Source organism: Rana temporaria, chromosome 1, assembly GCF_905171775.1.
Source record: "Rana temporaria chromosome 1, aRanTem1.1, whole genome shotgun sequence".
Lineage (NCBI taxonomy): Eukaryota > Metazoa > Chordata > Amphibia > Anura > Ranidae > Rana > Rana temporaria.
In genome coordinates, this window is record NC_053489.1 from 608,440,980 (window position 1) to 608,462,504 (window position 21,525).

Consider the following 21,525-nt stretch of genomic DNA (forward strand, 5'->3'; position numbering starts at 1 on the left):
GTATAGAGCCGCACCGACGTTCGTCTTCTTTCGGCTACTCGTGACGCGATGTATGCGACCGTCGGAAGCCTGTCAGAAGACTGTCAATCAAATAGGAACGCCCAGTCCCGAAGACCCATACCCGGAAGCGGCGGAGAAGATCGCTCTCTAAAACGGTAAGTACTGCTTAGATTTTTAAAAAAAACTACCCGATTCCCCCTGACAAAATGAGCCTCAATCTAATGTTAAAAAAATGTTTTCGGGTGAACTCCCGCTTTAATGACCAGGCCATTTTTTGCGATGTGATACTGCGTTACTTTAACACTGCGTTACTTTAACTGACAATTGTACGGTCGTGCAACTTTGTACCCAAATAATATTTATGTCCTTTTTTCTTACAAATCAAGCTTTTTGGTGGTATTTGATCACCTCTGCAGTTTTTATTTGTTGCGCTATACACAAAAAAAAGCAACAATTTTGAAAACAATATATATTTTCTTTACTTTCTGCTATAAACCGTATCCAATGAAAACATAAGATCAAAATTGTTGGTCTTTTTTTGTTTATAGCGCAAAAATTAAAAACCGCAGAGGTGATCAAATACCATGCAAAAGAAAGCTCTATTTGTGGGGGAAAAGGGACATCACTTTTATTTGGGTATAGTGACGTGTCGCAGTCTTGCGCAATTGTCAGTTAATAAAGTAACGCAAAAAATTGCCTGGTCATGACTGGGGGCATCCCTATCACACACCTGTGCCTTTTGTGCACGTAGTTTCACGTTGTCACCACGGCCTTGACTTTCTGCCATAATCCTTGAGATGATCCTCCATGGGCAGTGTGTCCTGCCACTTCCTGAGGATTATCACACCATGACGATTCCAGCACAATGTACACAGACAAGTATGAAGTCGATCCCACAATGATCGGGAAGCGGCGCTCCCCCTCCCCTTCTCTCCGGCACGCTTCTCCGGACAGTGACAGTTGAACGCTTCAGGCGGACACGCCCACCTCCCCACGGCCTGACAGTTCCAGCTGCCAATCACCCGTCACCCCGCCCATCTCTCAGCGCCGCGTCAGTCAGAACGTCTGTCAATCAGCGCCGCCGGTCCCGCCCCCTCGCTGTGCCTCTATGTGTGTGAGTGAGTAGTAAGTGACGAGCGATGACGTCAGACGCAGATGGAAAAAGGGAACCGTCAGAATGGCTGCCCAGTGCCGGAGCCCTCGGTGCACCTCGGAGAGGAAGGGATTCCGGCGGGAACTCGACTCGTGGCGGCACCGGCTCATCCACTGTGTAGGTGAGGGACCCGTCCGTGTGCTGTGCGGGGAGTCTGAGGGGGGAGGGGCGGCTGTCACCAACAACAGGGAAGCAAAACAAACCCGCGGAGCGCTCTGTATCCGGGATGTGTCACTGGACGGGGGACCGCGGAGCCTCCATCTTCACTCACAACTCATTGTCTTCCACCGGGGAGACCCGCACTCCTCCGCTATACCGGGGAGACCCGCACTCCTCCGCTATACCGGGGAGACCCGCACTCCTCCGCTATACCGGGGAGACCCGCACTCCTCCGCTATACCGGGGAGACCCGCACTCCTCCGCTATACCGGGGAGATAAACTTCCCTACCTCGTGCTCAGCGACCCTCCCCCCCAACCTCACCACATCACCGACACCTCAACTTCTACTACAACTTCTCCGACACCATATACTACCCGATCCCTTCCTCCATACCTGATCACAGCCATACGTGATCCCTTTCCTCTGTGCCTGATCCCATCTGAATCCGCTCCTCTGTGCCTGATCCCATCTGAATCCGCTCCTCTGTGCCTGATCCCATCTGAATCCGCTCCTCTGTGCCCGATCCCATCTGAATCCGCTCCTCTGTGCCCGATCCCATCTGAATCCGCTCCTCTGTGCCCGATCCCATCTGAATCCGCTCCTCTGTGCCCGATCCCACCTGATCCCGCTCCTCTGTGCCCGATCCCACCTGATCCCGCTCCTCTGTGCCCGATCCCACCTGATCCCGCTCCTCTGTGCCCGATCCCACCTGATCCCGCTCCTCTGTGCCCGATCCCACCTGATCCCGCTCCTCTGTGCCTGATCCCACCTGATCCCGCTCCTCTGTGCCTGATCCCACCTGATCCCGCTCCTCTGTGCCCGATCCCACCTGATCCCTTTCTCTGTACCTGATCCTTGCCTCTTTACCTTCACTTTCTTCATGCCTGATCCCTTTCCCCTGTGCCTGATCCCTTTCCCCTGTGCCTGATTCCGCCTGATCCCTTTCCCCTGTGCCTGATCCCTTTCCCCTGTGCCTGATTCCGCCTGATCCCTTTCCCCTGTGCCTGATTCCGCCTGATCCCTTTCCCCTGTGCCTGATCCCTTTCCCCTGTGCCTGATCCCTTTCCCCTGTGCCTGATCCCTTTCCCCTGTGCCTGATCCCTTTCCCCTGTGCCTGATCCCTTTCCCCTGTGCCTGATCCCTTTCCCCTGTGCCTGATCCCTTTCCCCTGTGCCTGATCCCTTTCCCCTGTGCCTGATCCCTTTCCCCTGTGCCTGATCCCTTTCCCCTGTGCCTGATCCCTTTCCCCTGTGCCTGATCCCTTTCCCCTGTGCCTGATCCCTTTCCTCTGTGCCTGATCCCTTTCCTCTGTGCCTGATCCCTTTCCTCTGTGCCTGATCCCTTTCCTCTGTGCCTGATCCCTTTCCCCTGTGCCTGATCCCTTTCCCCTGTGCCCAATCCCACCCGATTCTGTCCTCCGTGCCTGATTCCGCCTGATCCCTTTCTCTGTACCTGATCCCTGCCTCTTTACCTTCACTTTCTTCATACCCGATCCTTGCTATTGTGCCTGATCCCTTCTCCCTGCCACTATACCTCATCCCTATTTTTACACTTTCATTCCCGATCCCTGCCGCCCTACACGATTCCTTCTTCCATACCTGATCTCCCCCCCTCCCCCCCATGCCATCATTCTGTCAGCGCTCCCTTGCACTGGACCCGGCCTTTCTTTTTGTGTGTGATGACCTGGCTTTGTTTTCTGGGTGATGATCAGCGCTCTCCATGGTGTGTTTATTGTATCTGGGTAGGCAGCACACTATAAGGGTCTGTTCACACAGATTACGGGGCCGTCCTTTTCTAACACTGCCAAGTGCCCGGATTAGTGTTGTTTTTGGTAAGACCTGTTCACATACACGGGGGAGGGGAATATATCTTGGCTGTCATGACCAACTGTCATTTAAAGTCAGTTTAAGCTGAAAAGCGACAGAGTGTGAATCTTTTCTGGGAAAGAAACATCAGGCGTGTAACTTTTCTGGGTCTTCCCCATTGTACTTTGAAAGTGTAATTCCTGGTAATAAGTCTTCTAGGATTGTAAACCCCCCCCCCCCCACCGGTGTGTGTTTAGCTACATGCACTATCCTACGTGTCTATCAATGATACATATCTGATCATTGTATTCAGGTAATTCATTCCTCATATGTGTAGAATGTCATTGTAGGGGACATATGCTTTATGTGACAGTTTGGTATCTGGCAGAAGTACTTTATCAGGCAGTTCTATCAGAAGTTGGACCTTCTATGATGTGACATGCCGCACAGATGCCGTGTATGGTGCCATTGTATACGGGCTGCAATCTGTTGAGGATCGGCTTCAATCACGGGTGGTAAATTACATCCCAGGTGTTGTATCAGAACAATCCATTCATTAAATGTTGCAATTTAGGTGACCCTAGTTTTCCCTCGTCCAATCACGTTTTTATTTTTGATGCAATGTGCAGTTTAGTAGAATTGTGTGTCCATCTGCTGCGAATAATCCCCCTGGTGTGCCTGGAACAGTGCAGGATTAGGAAGATCTACGTACATGAGCCTACACTGGTGACTTGTGTGTTTTTGTCTTATCCCTGCCTGTCAGATGTGACCTGTGCCCCGGATCTTCAAATCTCCTGACCCCACCCAATGTAATGTCAGGGAGGTGTCTTGTGAATATGCTCTAGTGTTGATTTTGAAATGTGCTCAGCCAGGGCCGCTGGGTAGATGTATCCTGTTTAACTGTTTGGTGACGCTGACAGCTGAGCTCGGCGTGTGCTTCTATTTACATTGAGTGCTCTAAGTTCTCCACGCCAGTTTTCCCTTACTATTTTTATTAGGAAGGAAGAGCGGGGGGATGGGGGGTGTTCAGGAGTGGAATGAATCGGCTGGGGATCGTTGCATCATCTAGAGTTAACTGGTTCGGTTGGCAGTAACCTAGCTTAAAGGGAGATGCACTTTAAGGATATGGAGGACACACCTCCTGCTAAGCCTCTATGTACTGCAGCTCTGGTTCTGGCAGGAAAATCTCCATTGCATCTGCAGTAGGAGGGGGGGATAGGTCAGGGACCCCCTCTGGCAGCTGAAGTGTGATTAACCCCTTGTTGGCTCACCTAAGACGCAGTGCTTTACATCCATAGACCAGTGAAGGTAGGCGCACCAGCCACATGTAGTCACATATAAACAAGGCTACTTTTTTTTTTTTTTGCCATTGTCCACTGAACAACTGCAATCCCTATTGCTGCCTCTCACCTTACATATTATTGATTTTTAGTAATATTCAGAAGCATGCTTGTTGTCTGTACGCATGATGTGTAGTTTTTTTTCTCCTCCTCTTTAAATGTGCCTTGGGACTGCGTTGTCGAGCAATCCCTTGCCAGCAGCGTGGCTTAATTCTAATTAAACAATTTTTTTTTTGGGTGGGGGAAGGGGACCTATTGTTCCATCTCCTTTACATGAAAGCTAACGACAGATAATATTATGGACATAAGGTAGATGAACGGGGAAGGGGACAGTTGAGCTTGTTTTATTTGATTGTTAGCTTTATAGAACTGTTTAAAGTGTTGATTTATCTTCATGGTTTTCCATGTTCCTTTTACTTTCACCCTTTTTTTTCTTTTTGGAGAGGTTTTGCTTATTTTAGCTTATAAACGCAGAAAAGAATTGGTATGCAACCATCACCTTAGTAATGCTGTGTTAGGAAATTCAAGCAAATGTATTTTCATCATCTGTTTGCAAATATGTTTCATGTCAGGCTGTTACATTAGGAGATAACCAATGCGCTTTCCTTAGGCAACGCAATGCAAAGCACCCCATTGTAAGGGAGGAAAAAAAAAATTATTTGCATGAAGATTTTATCATTGCAACATTTTCTTCAGTTTGCCTGCGTCTGTCTGTCTGTTGTACCCAATATGCTGTGACACTTGCTGATTTGCTTTAAGTAAAAGAGCAAAGTGCAGGAGTCTTAAGTAACCAATCAGATTGCACCTTTATAAGTTTAGAGCAGTAAAAAAAAAAAAAGTTTCTTGAATTTTAAGGGCTACTGTATGTACTATGTGCACTTCATTTTTTTCTTTGCCTTTTTGCACACACACTTTGGGGGTTATTTACGAAAGGCAAATCTACTTTGCACTACAAGTGCACTTGGAAGTGCAGTCGCTGTAGATCTGAGGGGGACATGCAAGGAAAATAAACAGCATTTTAGCTTGCACATGATTGGATAATAAAATCAGCAGAGCTTCCCCTCATTTCAGATCTTCCACTCAGATTTACAAGCGACTGCACTTCCAAGTGCAATTTCAAGTGCAAAGTGGATTTGCCTCTATAAATAACGCTGTGTGTGTGTGTGTGTGTGTGTGTGTGTGTGTGTGTGTGTGTGTGTGTGTGTGTGTATATATATATGTATGTGTGTGTGTGTGTGTGTGTGTGTGTGTATATATGTATATGTATGTGTGTGTATATATATATATATATATATATATATATATATTATATATATATATATATATTTATTAGGGCTGTTACTGATCAAAATTTTTCTGTTCCATTAATAGTTTTTTTTCTTTAATCGACTAATTTTGATTAATTATAACGCACATACAGATCCAACTACTTTTAGCTGATCTCCTTGCAGGCTGATTCCCAGTGCAGCTACCAACCACGGGAAAAATGGATAGCAGGATACAAAAAACACACAAAGGCAGCGCTCAATGGGAATAGCATTACAACTTTTATAGTCTTCAAGTAGGTAACAAAATAAATATTGCACTGGAGATAAAGTCGATGTAGCTACATAAACTGTAAAAATGGTGCGAGTAATACCAAATGGTAACAAAAGCAGTCATAAAAACATGAAGCTAAGTATGATACTAGTATAAAAATGTGTACAACGATACCACTGCTGAATCCAGATGAGGAGGGGATAACATCAGTCCGTCAGCATGTAGATGTCCTGTGAAGGGAACTATCACAACTCCCAGTGGATGGTTGTAGAATCCCAGGTTGGCAGAGGGAAGCGATAGAGGGAAGTGTAACAGCCCTTGCGTGTGGCAGATAGTAAGGTCCCGCCGGCATGCAGATATGAAGGCACAGCAAAGGAGCCCTTCAGATGGACACGGCAAACCCCGCCGGTGTCTGTGACGTTACTGGATCTCCGACAGAAATCCCTGAAGGCCCAGAAGCCGGCGGAGAGGTGAGTACCAATCAAAAGAATTTTAATCGATCAAAAAAATTTAAGATTAATCGATGAATTAAAAGTTAATTTGCACAGCCCTAATATATATAGTGTGCAGAAACACACTACAGTTCATTTACATGTTTTCCTATGGGACACGTTCACATCCATGATTTTTTTTCAGCTGCTGCGTATTTGGAAAGGGCAAGGATTTTTTAACGCAAAACAGTGCTTTTTTTTTTTTTTGGGTTTAATATACTTTAATAGAGAAGCTGCAGAAAAGCATGTAATGTGTTTTTGAGGCAATTTGTGTTTTGTAATCTGCCCAACAACAAATTGGCCCAAAAAAAATGAAAAATGCTTTTTTTTTTTTTTTTTTTAAGGCCATTATCCGATCGAAACAATAATCGGCCAACTAATCGATTATGAAAATAATCGTTAGTTGCAGCCCTAATATATATATACACATACGCATGCATTTTAGCTTGCACATGATTGGATGATAAAATTGTCAGAGCTTCCCCTCGGATCTACAGCGATTGCACTTTTAATGCAAAGTGGATTTTCCTTTAGTGAATCAACCCCAATATTACAGGTATTCAAGATTTAAATGGCGCCAACAGTTTGCACAGTGCTTTACAGTATAAAGACTACAGAGGGGGTTCAGTTGTTGGGTGAGGGCGTGATGGACTTCCCTCCCAGAGGGAGAACATGCAAACACCATGCAGGTAGTGTCCTGCTCAGAATTTGAGCCAAGGACCCCAGTTCTGCAAGGAAGAAGTGCTAACCACTTTGTGAATCTAGTGTCAGTATTTCTAAAGCTTTTGAGGCATGTGTGCATTTTAACAGGAAAGACAAAACAAGTGGAGAATACCGTGGGATGTATATGCTATATGATTTAATGTTGACGTACGCATTGAAAAGCAGATAATGAACATACGTTTCCAACAAAAGACAGCTACTGCGTGGGCATAATCTTCCATTTTGGAAATGTCTTTATACCCAGGGGTTGATTTACAAAAAAAAGTACAAAACTGGTGCAGCTACGCATGGCATCATCATCGGCTTCTAACTTCAGATTGGTAAATTCAATGGCCCGTACACACGATGCGAATATCGGACGAAAATTTTCGTCTGTAGAAGGATCGTACGATTTTTCGGATCGTGTGTACACTACTTTCAAGAGCCGATCAGGACGGTTCATCCGATATTATTCGATCGGACAAGCGCGAAAATTTTTCTCGTACTATGCCAGATCATACGATTTTCGTTTAGTCAGTACAGTTGTTGTCCGCAAATACAATACAAATACATTGCAACACATGACATCACTTGGCGTACAAGAATTTTCGTGATTTTAACCACCTAACCCCCGGACCATATTGCTGGTCAAAGACCAGAGCACTTTTTGCGATTTGGCACTGCGTCGATTTAAAAATTATATGAACAGACCGTCAGGCATTTCTCCCCTGACAGGACCGAGAACTGTGTTTTTACACACACAGCTCCCGGTCCTCGCTCTGTAACGAGCAATCGCGGGTGCCCGGCGGCGATCGGGCACTGGAGTCAGGGACAACAACGTATAGCCATGGGCTCTCGCGCAGGGGAGCCGACCTGCCGCCGTATAACCGTTATACGGCGGCTGGTCGGCAAGTAGTTGATAACCTATTCAATTTCTACTTGCGACTATTAAGCGAAAGTCGTACGATATTCGGATCGTGTGTACAGGCCATAAGCTTTGACAAAAAACCTGGCAGCTGATTGGCTACCATGCAGAGATTGCACCAGATTTTGCACTTGCACCAGATTTTGCACTCTCCTCCAGTTTTAGTAAATCGATCCCAATAAGTTCACTAAAGTACTATAGGCCAGGATTTGAAATTATAGATGCAGCACTGGATGAGTTTAAATAGAGCTTCAGAAGGTGGACTTGAACCCCTTGGTGCTGGCTGCCGCCAGCCCTTTAAGGGGTTTGCTATGCCCAGGGGTGGAGCTCATGGCCCCTTGACCGCTGTGCTTGGCTGTCGCAGCAGTCATATGATCGGAAAAGTCCTGATCGCAACGGTTGATTGGGAACTTTCCCTGAGCTGCTTGGAGTGCACAAGGTGCGCACACTCGGCACAGCACTGTCAAGGCCCAGCCGTCGAGAGTTCGCATATTTGCATGTGCTGGGCATGAAGAGGAGGTTGCTGTGTCAAGCTATTTATAAAAAAGAAAAAAAAAATATTTTTTATTCAAATATTCGTTTTTATATATTACTGATATTTGTAGTGAGTGCTTTTCATATGTCTTTTCTTTGCATTGTTTTATACTTAAAAAAAATGTAAAGCTAAACGTTATTTTTCCCCCCATTTGTCTGTCTGGAGCCCTTTCACACGGACAGCGCGGCTGTGTTAGCGGGGCTATTTGGCCGCTAGTGGGGTGCTTTTAACCCCGGCTAGCAGCTGAGGAAAGGGTTAAATGCGCATGAGAAGCGATGCTGCCAAATCGATTTGCAGGCACTTCGGTGCCCATTTATTTTAATGGGCAGGGGCGGTTTAGGAGCGGTGTATACACCTCCCCAAAAATGCTGCTTGCAGGACTTAACGTCCTGCCAGCGCAGCGCCCCACTGTGAAGGCACTTGGACTTTCACACTGGGGAGCGTTGAGAGACGTTTTTCTGGCGCTGTACAGGCGCTATTTTTAGCCCTTTAGCAGCCGAAAAACACCCCAGTGTGAAAGGGGTCTAACTGTTGGAGAGTTCCTCTTACTTCATGTCAGGAAGTGGGGAGATAACGCTCTAATTATATGTAAATATACACACACACACACGTGTGTGTATATATGTGTGTGTGTATGTGTGTGTGTGTATATATATATATATATATATATATATATATATATATATATATATATATATATATATATATATATATATATATATATATATATATATATATATATATATATATATATATATACACAAACACACTTTTTTTTTTTTTTTTTTCATTTTCAGGGTGATCCCTTGCCTAAACGCAGCTCATGCTTTTTCCATCACTGGTGAACGTGCATTTTTCTAAGCATGTGGAAATTTGTATACTGCTTGTGTGTGAGATTTTCCAGACTCTCATTGCTGCTGCAAGGTGTTCAGTTCAGTTCATGGACCTTCAGTTCATCCCAAGTCCTGGAATTACCCTTTAAATACCCTAATCATCTTTTAGGGGATAAAATAGATCTCTCTGGGCTTTTGAGAACCTGTCCCATGTACAAGACAGGAATTCTATTTGATTTGATTTTAAAGGGTGACATAAATTGCACAGCATCGTCTTCACATGTAATTGTTTTTTATATTCCTCTGTGACCTTGTTGCGCCTAACAGAGCGCATGCGAAGTTCACTTGTCTGGCTGGAAACACCTGATCCCACCCGGTGTGATGCTCAGTCAAGGATCAGGTGATTTTAGGAGTACACATTCTGCAGTAAATACTTGTTCATATCCATAGAGATTTCCTAACTTGTTGCAAAACATCACGTGAGCCTGTCGGTTCTTCGCTGAAGGAATTGTTGGGCGGGTATAGCAGCCAACTCCAGCATCTTGCATTGCACATCAGGGAGGTCCGAGAAGTCAGTAGTAAGTAGTGACCTGTAGTAAAATATGGGCTGATGGATTGAACTACAATATGTAATGGGTCCGGGCATCAAGCATGTCCAGAAGTGGAACTAGACTTGCCAAAATAACAATGTTTTACTTTCTATCTGGACCCCCCCCCCTTTACAAATGCTAATCCTTTTATTTTTTTTAAACTTCCCTTCTGTGTTTCTGACCTAGGCCAGGCCCTGCTGCCTCCCAGCATTACTATGGAAGAACTCTCAGGAAGCAGTGTGTAAAAAGGTGCAATTTGTGCACATGCAGGGTGGATATGTGCACAAATGCCACAGGGCACTACAGCACCCATCCAAAAGAAGCTGCTGCCATTTGTGCGCACACATAGAAATCTGCCACGTGCACCACTGGCCTCTGCCAGCTCCCAAATGCCTGGAAGAAGAGATCAGCGGCGCATCTTCACATGCACTATTTTTTCTAAATGGCGTTGTGGACCAGTTCTGGGGAGGACATTTGGGAGCAGTCGAGTTCTGCTTGAATGTTGTTCTGTTACGGGGTTCTTTTTTTTTTTCTTTTCTTTTCCATACGTTTTACGGAAATGTTTTATCCTGTTATAGGTACTCTTTCTACACACTGTGCTTAAAGTGGAGCTCCGCGTTAAAGGGGAAGCTCTGCTTGTTTGCTTCTAACTACAAAGTTTTGGCACCTTTTCAGAGGGGGGAGCAGGTACCTGTTTTATGATCGGTACTCATCCCCACTTTTGGGAGATCTTGGAACGGTTGAGGCCACAAGCTGGTTTCCCTTATGAGCAATGGCTGCAGCAGCAACCGGGAGTCTATCTGAAAATCGGCTGGGGTGCCGACATTGTGGGATCCCTTGACAGGTAAGTGTCCTAATATTAAAAGTCAGCAGCTGCAGTATTTGTGGCTGCTGACTTTTTAAACATTTTGGTGGGGGGGCTGGAGCTCCGCTATAAAGTATAGCTAAGCCCATCAAATTTAACCGTTTCCAAAAGCAAGGTATGCTTTGAATAATTGTTACATATACTAATTGTAACCTGCCAAGCCATCAAATTGCTGGCATCCTAGCTCTCATGTACAGCACCATGGCAACTGAAGATCAAACAGAGGGTAAGATGGCAGCTTCCTTGTCTCTAAAGGGTAGAAGGGTTTAGTTCCACTGTTAATATCCATAAAGTTTATATAATTTAAAAGCTGTGATGGTAATGGCCCAACCGTTCAAAATATGTATATGCAGTTTGCATAACTTGTCCTTTATAAAGGAGTAGAGTCCTCCCCGCCCCCCTTTTTTATTTTTTATTTGGGGTACATGATGCCTTTCAATGTACAGTGTAGGCAAGTCCAAAAAACCTAAGATGCATATGAGGACTGCAGTCCATATGCTTAGGACTTCAGTTTTTCATCTATACATAGTTCATACAAGCCCAACCTTAGTTTTTGTTCTAAAAATAGTTCACCAGTCTAACCCAGTTCATATCAGTGATTTTGGTGATTGAGAAACACTTTTGCCTTCTGGTTTGTAAATCTGAGCTGGCTCCTAAATCCCTCACCTACAGAAAGACTAAGGCAGGCCATATATTCAATTTTCTTTTCTTCAACCATAGGTTAGAGCAGGGATCCCCAAACTACGGCCCTCCAGCTGTTGCGGAACTACACATCCTATGAGGCATTGTAAAAATCTGACATTCGCAGACATGACTAGGCATGATGGGAATTGTAGTTCCTGAACAACTGGAGGGCCATAGTTTGAAGACCCATGGGTTGGCGGAAAGAAAATCGCACCCCCCCCCCCTCCATCAACACTGACCATACTATTGTGTTCTGCGGATGGGGAATAAAATGATCCACAGAATCATTTGTCCGCAGTATCAATCTGTCTATGGGCAGCTTAAAGGAGTTGTAAAGGTTCGTTCTTTATTTTCTAAATAGGTTCATTTTTATGCTATTGCATTGTTGGTTACTTACCTTTTCCTTCCATTTCCTTTCTAAATGTTTTTTTTCTTTGTCTGAATTTCTCACTTCCTGTTTCTCCTCAGCAGTAACCTTGCCCCCATCATCCGAGTCGTTCTGGCTGGGGGTTAGTCAGAGTGCTCGCCCCCCTCCCTTGGGACTACATCCTTGAGAGACGTGTCTCCCTGCAGCGATGTAGTCTCAAGGGAGGGGGCAAGCAGGCTGACTAACCCCCAGCCAGAATGACTCGGATGATGGGGGCAAGCTTACTGAGGAGAAACAGGAAGTGAGAAGTTCAGACAAAGAAAATACATTTAGAAGGGAAATCGAAGGAAAAGGCAAGTGAACCAACAATGCACTAGCTTAAAGGAACCTTTTTAGAAAATAAAAAACAAACCTTTTACAACCCCTTTAAAGTGGTTGCAAAGGCTGAAGGTTTTTTTTACCTTCATGCATTCATTCTATGACACAATGATAAAAAAATCTGTGTGCCGATTTCCCCCCCCCCCCCCTCCAGCTCTAAATAGTACACATCTGAGCTCCCTCTCGATCCAGTGATGTGCATGAGAGACTCAGCTGTCCTGGGACCCCCTCTCCTCATTGGTTGAGACAGCACACTATATATGAAAATCGTACAAAAATACTTTGGATAAAAATGTTCGCCCGGTTTTCTTAGTGTGCACAACTTTCGACAGCCGATTGCGAATTTTCTTATGAAAATTCTCGAAGGGACGGAATCCAAAATGTTGCTTGTGCGGGAACAGAGCGAATGATTTAACCACTTGCTTACTGGGCACATATACCCCCCTCCTGCCCAGGTGAAATTTCAGCTTTCGGCACTGCGTCGCTTTAACTAACAATTGCGCAGTCGTGCGACGTGGCTCCCAAACAAAATTGACGTCCTTTTTTACCCCACAAGTAGAGCTGTCTTTTGGTGGTATTTGATCGCCTGTGCAGTTTTATTTTTTGCGCAGATTGCATCGCAAACGGCCACTCTGATTGGCCGTTCGCGGCGATCTGTAATTGGCTGTGCCCAAGGGACACGGCCAACACAGTGTTTCCGCGCTGCGCGCTCTGGAGCGCGCGCGGGGAACGCGCAAAGGGGCGGACGTCAATTGACGTCCAGTTGGATCTTCAGGTCCACGCTGTGGCCGTCATTCGGCTATAGCGCGGGTCTGAAGCGGTTAAAATGAATGTGTACTGTTTTCGTACAAGAAAAATTAAAAGCAACACTGCGCATGATCAGAAACCATAAACGACAAAAAAAGCCTTTGTCCCACGAGAATATTTGTAAGAATTTTCATACAAATTTTCTTTCCTTGGTTCCGATTTTCCTGTAAAATATCGAGGGGAAAAATTGCACGAACAGTTGCCCAATTTTCTTGGTGTGTACCCCACTTTAGACCTCATGCACACTGATAAGCTTACCTTTCATAATGTGTTGCATCCATATTCCATATTCATTCTCCTGCATCCTCCCCCCATATCCCTGCTGTGACAGCAGACTGGGGATCTTCTCCCTGTATCTGCTACCACAATTCAAAAGACAGTCACGTGGAGCTCCGTCCACCAGGCCACGTCACTTATTCACAGTCCTCTGTGGATGGAACACTACAAGGTCCGGCAGCTTGTCGTTTTCAATGAACTCCTAGTGCTATAGCAGTTTGAGCATTAATTTGTTTCAATAGCCAGAATAAATAATACTGTTTTCCTGGATAAAATTACTTCACTGATTTGACATGTTTCCTGGATTTTTGTCACAGCTTGAAGCCGACAGAGAGTTGCAGCCGCTCTCCTCACCCCCCAGGGATGTCACATGGGAGGAAGTGGGATGGGTCTCATGCTCCACACTAAAGTTCTGGCTTTTTTCATTTTCTGTTGGTGACATGCTGCTTGTGGGGCCACCATTGAAGTAAACCTGTTTCTTTGTCATTGATGGCATGTTTGCTTTAATTTGATGGCAACTCATTCTTCCTGTGTTTGTTCTGACAAGCCATTTGAGATATGGGGGTTATTTACTAAAGGCAAATCCACTTTGCACTACAAGTGCACTTGGAAGTTCAGTTGCTGTAGATCCGAGGGGGACATGCAAGGAATATAAAAAAACAGCATTTTAGCTTGCACATGGTTGGATGATAAAATCAGCAGAGCTTCCCCTCCTTTAGATCTTCCCTTTAGATTTGCCTTTAGTAAATCAACCCCATGGTGTTACTTTTGTGAGTGGTACAATCTAGAGGTTGACCGATATGGTTTTTCCTCTGGTCGATGCCGATATTTAGAAATCGGGATGGGCAATATATGATGCCTTTTTTTTTTTTTTTTTTTTTTTCGGCCAATATTTTAGGCTGTTTTTTTGGCAGGTGGCACTGGATGGCAGATTTCACAGCCGATAGTGTAACTGAAACTGCTCTCTGCAGCGCCACGATGTGTGACACTGTATGGAGAGAGAGAGAGGAGCTGACAAATTCAGAATGATGTCGGAGGTGGGCGGGACCTGGGGTGGGCAGGACCCAGCAACTATCCAGCCAATGATTGGGCTGTTTAAGAAGAGGCGTGGCCACATACACATATCAGCCCGCCCAGTTCCAATTGGCAGGTGTTGGATGCCTGGGTCCCGCCCACCCCCGACATCCAGCCTAAATTTTGACATCTCTCTATCTATATCTCTATAGGTCAACCTTTTAGTAAAACCACTAAGAACTAGCTCTTTGTGCTGTAGACCCGGGGATCAACACCTTTTGTCCTCCGTGCACGTGCTGCCCCAAGAACCATCTGAGAAGAGAAATTGGGGATTTAGTTTTCCTGCCTCCTACGTCTGTTTTAGTAGTTTAGGTTGATGTTTCCACGCCCTGCAATGTGTGTTGTTTTTTTTTTTTTTTTGGTTTGTTTGCAGTTTTTCCATTAACAAGATCAATGAGAACATCTTCTGATTTTGCATGGGAATGTGCACGCTAAAACGGTCATGGATTAAATACAACTTCTCTCAAACAAGAATACATTAGCACAGCGGGGAGGATTCCTCCATCCACCTTGCTTGTGTATAGGGGAAGTAATGTTCTTCGGTTCCTCCTTGGGACATCTAGTCTGGTCATGTACTTATGTGCACTTAGTATTCAGTTTACATGTAACCACTAATGGTACATGTGCAGGTTTTGGCCTACTTGTGTTTCAGTGGATCATTAGAGCTGATCTCTAGCTAATTTTTGGATGACTGTCTTGATTTATAAAGGTATTCTGTGGCGTCTGTCATCTGGAGATGAATTTATAACAGATAAGTTTGGCTGTAAAAAAATATTTACATGTGTTTTGAATGAAGGTTGTTCCTTTTAGGGAAAGCTGGGTTCATGTCTGCCTTTTTTTAAAAGAGAAGTCTCTTTTTTTTTTTTCCCCCCCTAATCATACTTGCCTCATGGATGCAGCATCAGACTGATGCTGCATCTGTCCCCCGGTGTCTCTGCACTGAGAACTGAGCCACCGAACACTGCCAATGGCTCAGTTCTCACTCCTCCCCGAGCAGAGTGATGCTGTCTGTCAGTCAGCATCGTTTCTGCTCTACTTCTCAGCGCTCGTTGGTGCGCTGAGCAGGGGCGGGGAGCGGCTCGCTGAGACTGCCATCAATTGGGGCAGCGGCAGGCAGGTCCTGACTTGGAAGTTGTGATGACGCCCTGCCCCGACTGATGGCAGTGACGTCAGCGGAGAGCGAACTTCAGACCGCTCTGCTGAAAACGGGTCACAGGAGTGCAAAACAAATTGCACTCCTTTCTCATATAGGAGAAGCCCTGCCTAAAACGCTCAGGCTGCACTTCTCGTCCCTTAATGTAATCTGTGATATTTAGGAAAGGGATACCTCAACTTGAAGATTTGATATGCTAAAATAGCATGACGTTTTGGGGAAATATTAGTTCCTCATATGATGCTGCTTCTTGTAAAATCTTGCCTTTTGCAGTGGTCTTAGACCCACAATTTGCTGTTTGCTGAAAATGTTCATCCAATCTGGCCATAAATAGGTTGGCAAGCTGTGCTCTTATTTTAAGGCTCGGTTCATACTGCTGCGCTGTGAATTTGTTCTGTTTTTTATTTATTTTTTTGTCCTGTGTGAGGTGCGAATTTACCGCAAATTTCAGGAGTTGGACATGGCTGCGATTTGATGTTCTAGTCAATGGAATCGTAATGTAAAAAAAAAGGTGTTAACTTCCTGTGTACTTCCTGGTTTTTGTGGAGAGTAGTGTGGTGGAATTCGCACATATGTGAACCACCAATGCGATTCCAGAACAATTTACACTGATGTCTATGGAGACTAAATTCGAGACGCTGTAAACTCGCACAACACCCCTTTTTTTTTTTTTTTCGTAGAGGGATCGCAACACATGTATGTGAATGGCCGTCATTGAAAACAATGACTTTATGGATGACATGCGAATTTAGAATGTTTTCATCACATTCGTTATGAACTCGCATCAGTGTGATCCGGACCTTAATGTCTTTCCTGAAGAGTGAGACTTGTGCAAACCTGATTGCTTGAAGCGTATTAAAGTGGAGTTCCACCCAAAAGCAGAAGTTCCGCTTGAAGGACTCCTCACCCCCTTACATGCCACATTTGGCATATCATATTTTTTTGGGGGAAGAGTGGGTACCTAGTTTTGACAGGTACCCAGCTTACGATCGGGTCGTCTAAGCGACTCAAGCAGAAGTTCTCCTCTCCCCCCTCCAATCTTCTGGGATACGTCGCAGGTTCCAGAACATTGCCCGGCCATTGAGAAGGTGCAGCATGACTTGCACCCCGCTATGAAGCCGCAAGCTGTCACAGCCTGTTGCCCACACTTGTGATGCCAGGGAGAAGCGAGGGTTTCGTGCGGTAGCATCGTTGGATCTTGGTACAGGTGAATGTGTGTTTATTAAAAGTCAGCAAATGACTGGATTCTGCTTTAAAGCGGGGGTTCACCCTATATAAAAAAAAAAAAAAAAAAAATTTTTTCCTCTAGCATTAAATTCGGCATAGTAGCGCGAGCTACAGTATGCCTGTCTGTATTTTTTTTATCCCCGTACTCACTGTGCTATTGTACATTGAAGATTCCGGGGAATGGGCGTTCCTATGGAGAGAGAAGGTGATTGACGGCCGGCCCTGGCACGTCACGCTTCTCCGGAAATAGCCGAAATAGGCTTGGCTCTTCACGGCGCCTGCGCATAGCCTGTGCGCAGGCGCCGTGAAGAGCCGAGACCTACTCCGGCTGTCTTCGGGGAGCGTGACGTGCCAGAGCCGGCCGTCAATCATCCTCCCTCTCCATAGGAACGCCCATTCCCCGCGGCAGACGGAATCTTCAATGTACAATAGCACTGTGAGTACGGGGATAAAAAAATACAGACAGGCATACTGTAGCTCGCGCTACTATGCCAAATTTAATGCTATACTATTGTTAAGGAGGGTGAACCACCGCTTTAAGGTGGATATAGATGACTTTTTTTTTTTTTTTTTTTTTTTTTTATATTGGCAGGCGGATGGGGGAGAATGGATTTCTCCATCAACATAAGCGAGGTAGATCCTCCCTGCTGAGATAATATGACTACACTGATCAGCGACTGTAGCCCATTGGCTGCAGCTGCTGATCAAAACGTTTTCCAGAATTCTAACATTCAACTTATGTCATTCGGAGGACAATATATGGATCCAAGTTCAGCTGGTTCAGCAGGGATCCATCTATGGCAGTCTTTGCTGAAACCACACATTTTTCACTATTTTACATCATCATTATGCTATTTAATTAGACCTTTTTTCTTTAGTAAGTCTTTTATCCTTATTCTAAGAATTAATAATAATATAATGTATTATTATATATATTTTCTTTTGTATTGGTTTGTTCTGAAAGAAATGAGGGAAGTGATCACTGACCTACTAAAAAAATCCTATTTGACTGGCTTTTTCTGTCCGCTGTTCGGCTGGCTTCTGTCGGAGGAGCATGACCGAATAAGTCTGCCGACCGGTTCCCGGTCAGCGCTCAGCCAATGTCTGGAAACGTTAACCGGAGTGTTCTGGTGAGAAGATTGTTTGTACAGTGCCTCCGACCTGAGCTGTCAGTGTGGGTGTGTAATTATTATTATTTTTTTTATTTTTTTTCCTACCCTCTGAGTTGAACAAAAAATAAAACTAGTGTGTACTAAGCTTAAAGTAAACCCAGGACTCTGCATTCACTATATCTGGTCTCTTTCTCATCAGCAGTATATAGCAGTCTTGTGACCTCTGTCAATGTCTGGCCAAGCACTGGTTAAAGCTTGTAGGAGGCTGCAGGACTCCTGACCCTCTGTCTGACAGCAATACACACCAAACCAGGACATGTGCTGAGTGCCCCCTGGCAGATGGATTGGTGAGGGGGCAAAAGGGGAGGATCAGAGAAGACAGGATCAAACAGTCTTTTTACACAATGCAGAGGATTGACCCCTTTGGTTCCACAGTGAGTAATACAAGCATGCTTTACTGCTTATACAGACTGATTTTACTGGATTTGGTAACACTTTAACCCTGCAGTCGCACCTGAGCAGAGCAGTCTTTAGGAATTTTTATTTAAACATTTTTTCAAGCGTACACAAATGTTTTCAAAGCTTTATAAAGCTTCAGTTTTTATTTTAGCCAATAGAATATATTAGATGGAGGAGACCATTACAGACCAAAAAAACAAGTGAAATATGCCTGAAAACCTTTTTCTGTGTGTTTCAATCGCGCCATTCTGTAGGGCCAAAAAGCCCAATTCTGCCTCAAACAGTATCTCCTGTAACTTTTGGAGAGTTGGGTGTCGAATGCTCATGTGAACCGCCACCATTTAATTTGCAAAGTGTTTTGTTTGAAAATATTTTTGTTGCTTTGAGTTTCAAGCTACAAAACGTTCATGTGTGAATGGGGCCTAACCAAGAAGAAGCATGTAGGAAGAAAAGTCAGAACTCATTCTAGCTATTGGTCAATAACGCTTAAGCCCCATACACACGGTAGGACTTTTTGACAACAAACCTCAAAATTAGCAAGTTTTCAAAAATCCTACCGTGTGTACGCTCCATCAGACAAACGTTTTCGGTTTTCATCAGACAAAAGTTCGCTCTGCAAACGGACAAACTTTTTGGCAACAAAAGTCCTAAGGTGGACCTGCCATACTAGCTCATTATATATTGCTAACCTGAGATCAAAGCCCCCGCAGCGGTGCTCGTTCCTCTCCTCCATCGCCGCCATCTTTCCCCGAGTGTCTTCCTTGTATCGCGGCTCTGGCGCTGTGACTGGTCGGAGCCAAGATGTCACTCCCACGCATGCGCCGCCACTAATGGCATGATCGCACGCACCATAGACCTCGGTGCATGTCTTTTGGAAATATCTCCTAAACCGTGTAGGTTTAGGAGATATTTCTTGCACCTACAGGTAAGCCTTAATCCAGGCTTACCTGTAGGTCCAAGTGGTCTGTAAGGGTTTACAACCACTTTAATTTTGTTGCCCTTCTCTGGACTCTCTCCAGTTCAGCACATCCTTTCTGAGGACTTGTGCCCAGAACTGGACGGCATACTTCAGGTGCAGCCAGACCAGGGTCTTGTAGAGTGTGAGAATTGTTTTATCTCTGGCGTTAATACCCTTTTTAATGCATGCCAATATTCTGTTTGCTTTGTTAGCAGCAGCTTGGCATTGCATGCGATTGCTGAGCCTATCATCTACTAGGACCCCCAGGTTCTTTTCCATCCTAGATTCCCCCAGAGGTTCTCCCCCCTAGTGAGTAGATTTCATTCATATTTTTGCCAACCAAATGCATTTTTACATATGCCATGTAGCGCCCACCCCATTAATTTGTTGAAGGTCTACTGCGTATTTTTGGCATTCTTTTTCCACTGTTTGTTTTATTTTGCTTTTGTTCTGCTGTGAAGATGTCCTCGTACATGCAGTGGGTTAAAAAGTTATATGCTTTGCTGGAATCTAGGAAATAACTGCTGAAAGCTTCCTATACTGCAATATGAATGCTGCCGATCCTTCATAAAAACATAAAGTTCCTGGAAAGAAGAGAATATGCAGCTACTTTTCCAGTCAATTTTGTCCTTGAGCTCAAAGTACGGTGAATGGTAAATAAGCATTTTTATACTTTGATAAAATTGTTCTTTATTAGTCTGAGTGGGGAAAGCTGGGGGTGTATGCTTTTCAGAGAAATGTCTTTTGTAATTGGCCCTCTGCCCGCAGAACGATTTCTATACCATTTGTGAACATGTATTAAGGATCCGGTACATGCACTTTAAAGAACAGGCCTGGCCGTACTCTACTGACAAACCGTTCTAGTGTGTTCTCATCTTAACTGGATGTACTGTAATTGTAGAGCTTTATTACAGCTCAAGGCTGGGTGAAGGCAAGACGGGGTGGAGGGGAGCGAAGGTGGACAGGGAAGATAAGGCTTTATTGGTGGTAACGGATAGAGCTGCTGAAATGAGAACAGCTAATACTGAAATTTTAGTGCGCTTTTTAGTACAGGCCAAAACATTAAGCAACAAACCATTTCTTTGGGTAGTCCATAACTTTATAGCCTTTACAGCTCCTTTTATGAAAGGAAAGCTTATGGTGGACATTGAGGGAAGATAACAAACATATATTTATATTATATTGTGTGATCAGCCTTTCAGTCCGATGTTTAGTAATGATGCATATAACCACTTCTTTGCAATTTTGGGTTGTACTGTTGGTACGGTTTGTACTGTAGTTGTCCTTTCGGATTTACCCTAGGTTTGGGATCTTAAAAAGGGAAGTATGGGCAAAGCTATTTTGGCCCTACTTCTCATATTGATCACAGGCTTGCACTTTGTTCTGCCCTCCTGTGACCATTTTTTTTTTTTTATTCTATCAGATAGTGGGCTAAAGCCTGCCATCGGCTGACGTCACTCAGCTGCTCCAGGCTCTGGATCGACCCTGACTTTAAAGTCAGGATCCACCCAGATGCCTGGACTGACAGCTGGCTCATTCTACCCACAATACCCACAATACCAGGGCTTGGTGTCAGATGTACCCCTTTGACCTCATGCTGTCTCTCGGTGATAGACGGTGGCTATAATTGGTGTTGGGTATGCTCAAATTCTCACACTGGCTATAAAGATTGTACATACACCTGTGTACTGCCTTACCCCTCGGAGGTATAATCTGGTGTGTGTGTGTGTGTGTGTGTGTGTGTGTGTGTGTGTGTGTGGTGGTGTGGGGTTTTTTTTTTTTTTTTTTTAAACCTCGTTAGGTCTGGTTGACTGTTTAATAACCCGGTTCCGACTGGTTTTGTCCCTAGGTTTCTCCTTAAAGGGTCACTTAAAGGAAAAACACTTTTTTTTTGCTGAAATGACTGTTTACAGGGTATAGAGACATAATAGTTAACTGATTCCTTTTAAAAATGGATAAAAACCAATCAGATAATGTACCTACAGTTTAGTTTCGTTTTTGCTGTTTCCTGGTTCAGAGCCAGAGAGCCAATAGAGGGCAGATCAGGTTTGTAAAACGAAACTGGATTGGTGCTGAGGGGTTTTAGACACA

The 21,525-nt window shown here is 44.7% G+C and overlaps 1 protein-coding gene across 1 annotated transcript in view; it reads left to right on the plus strand.

The window, feature by feature from the left end:
- The first annotated feature begins 1,111 nt into the window (after positions 1-1,111).
- The window catches only part of LCORL (ligand dependent nuclear receptor corepressor like), a 79,724-nt gene continuing 59,310 nt past the window's right edge, over positions 1,112-21,525 (plus strand). Inside the window, exon 1 of the mRNA XM_040335200.1 lies at positions 1,112-1,274. Coding sequence (XP_040191134.1) covers positions 1,178-1,274 — 97 coding nt within the window. The 5' untranslated portion in view covers positions 1,112-1,177. The remainder of the gene's footprint in view (positions 1,275-21,525) is intronic.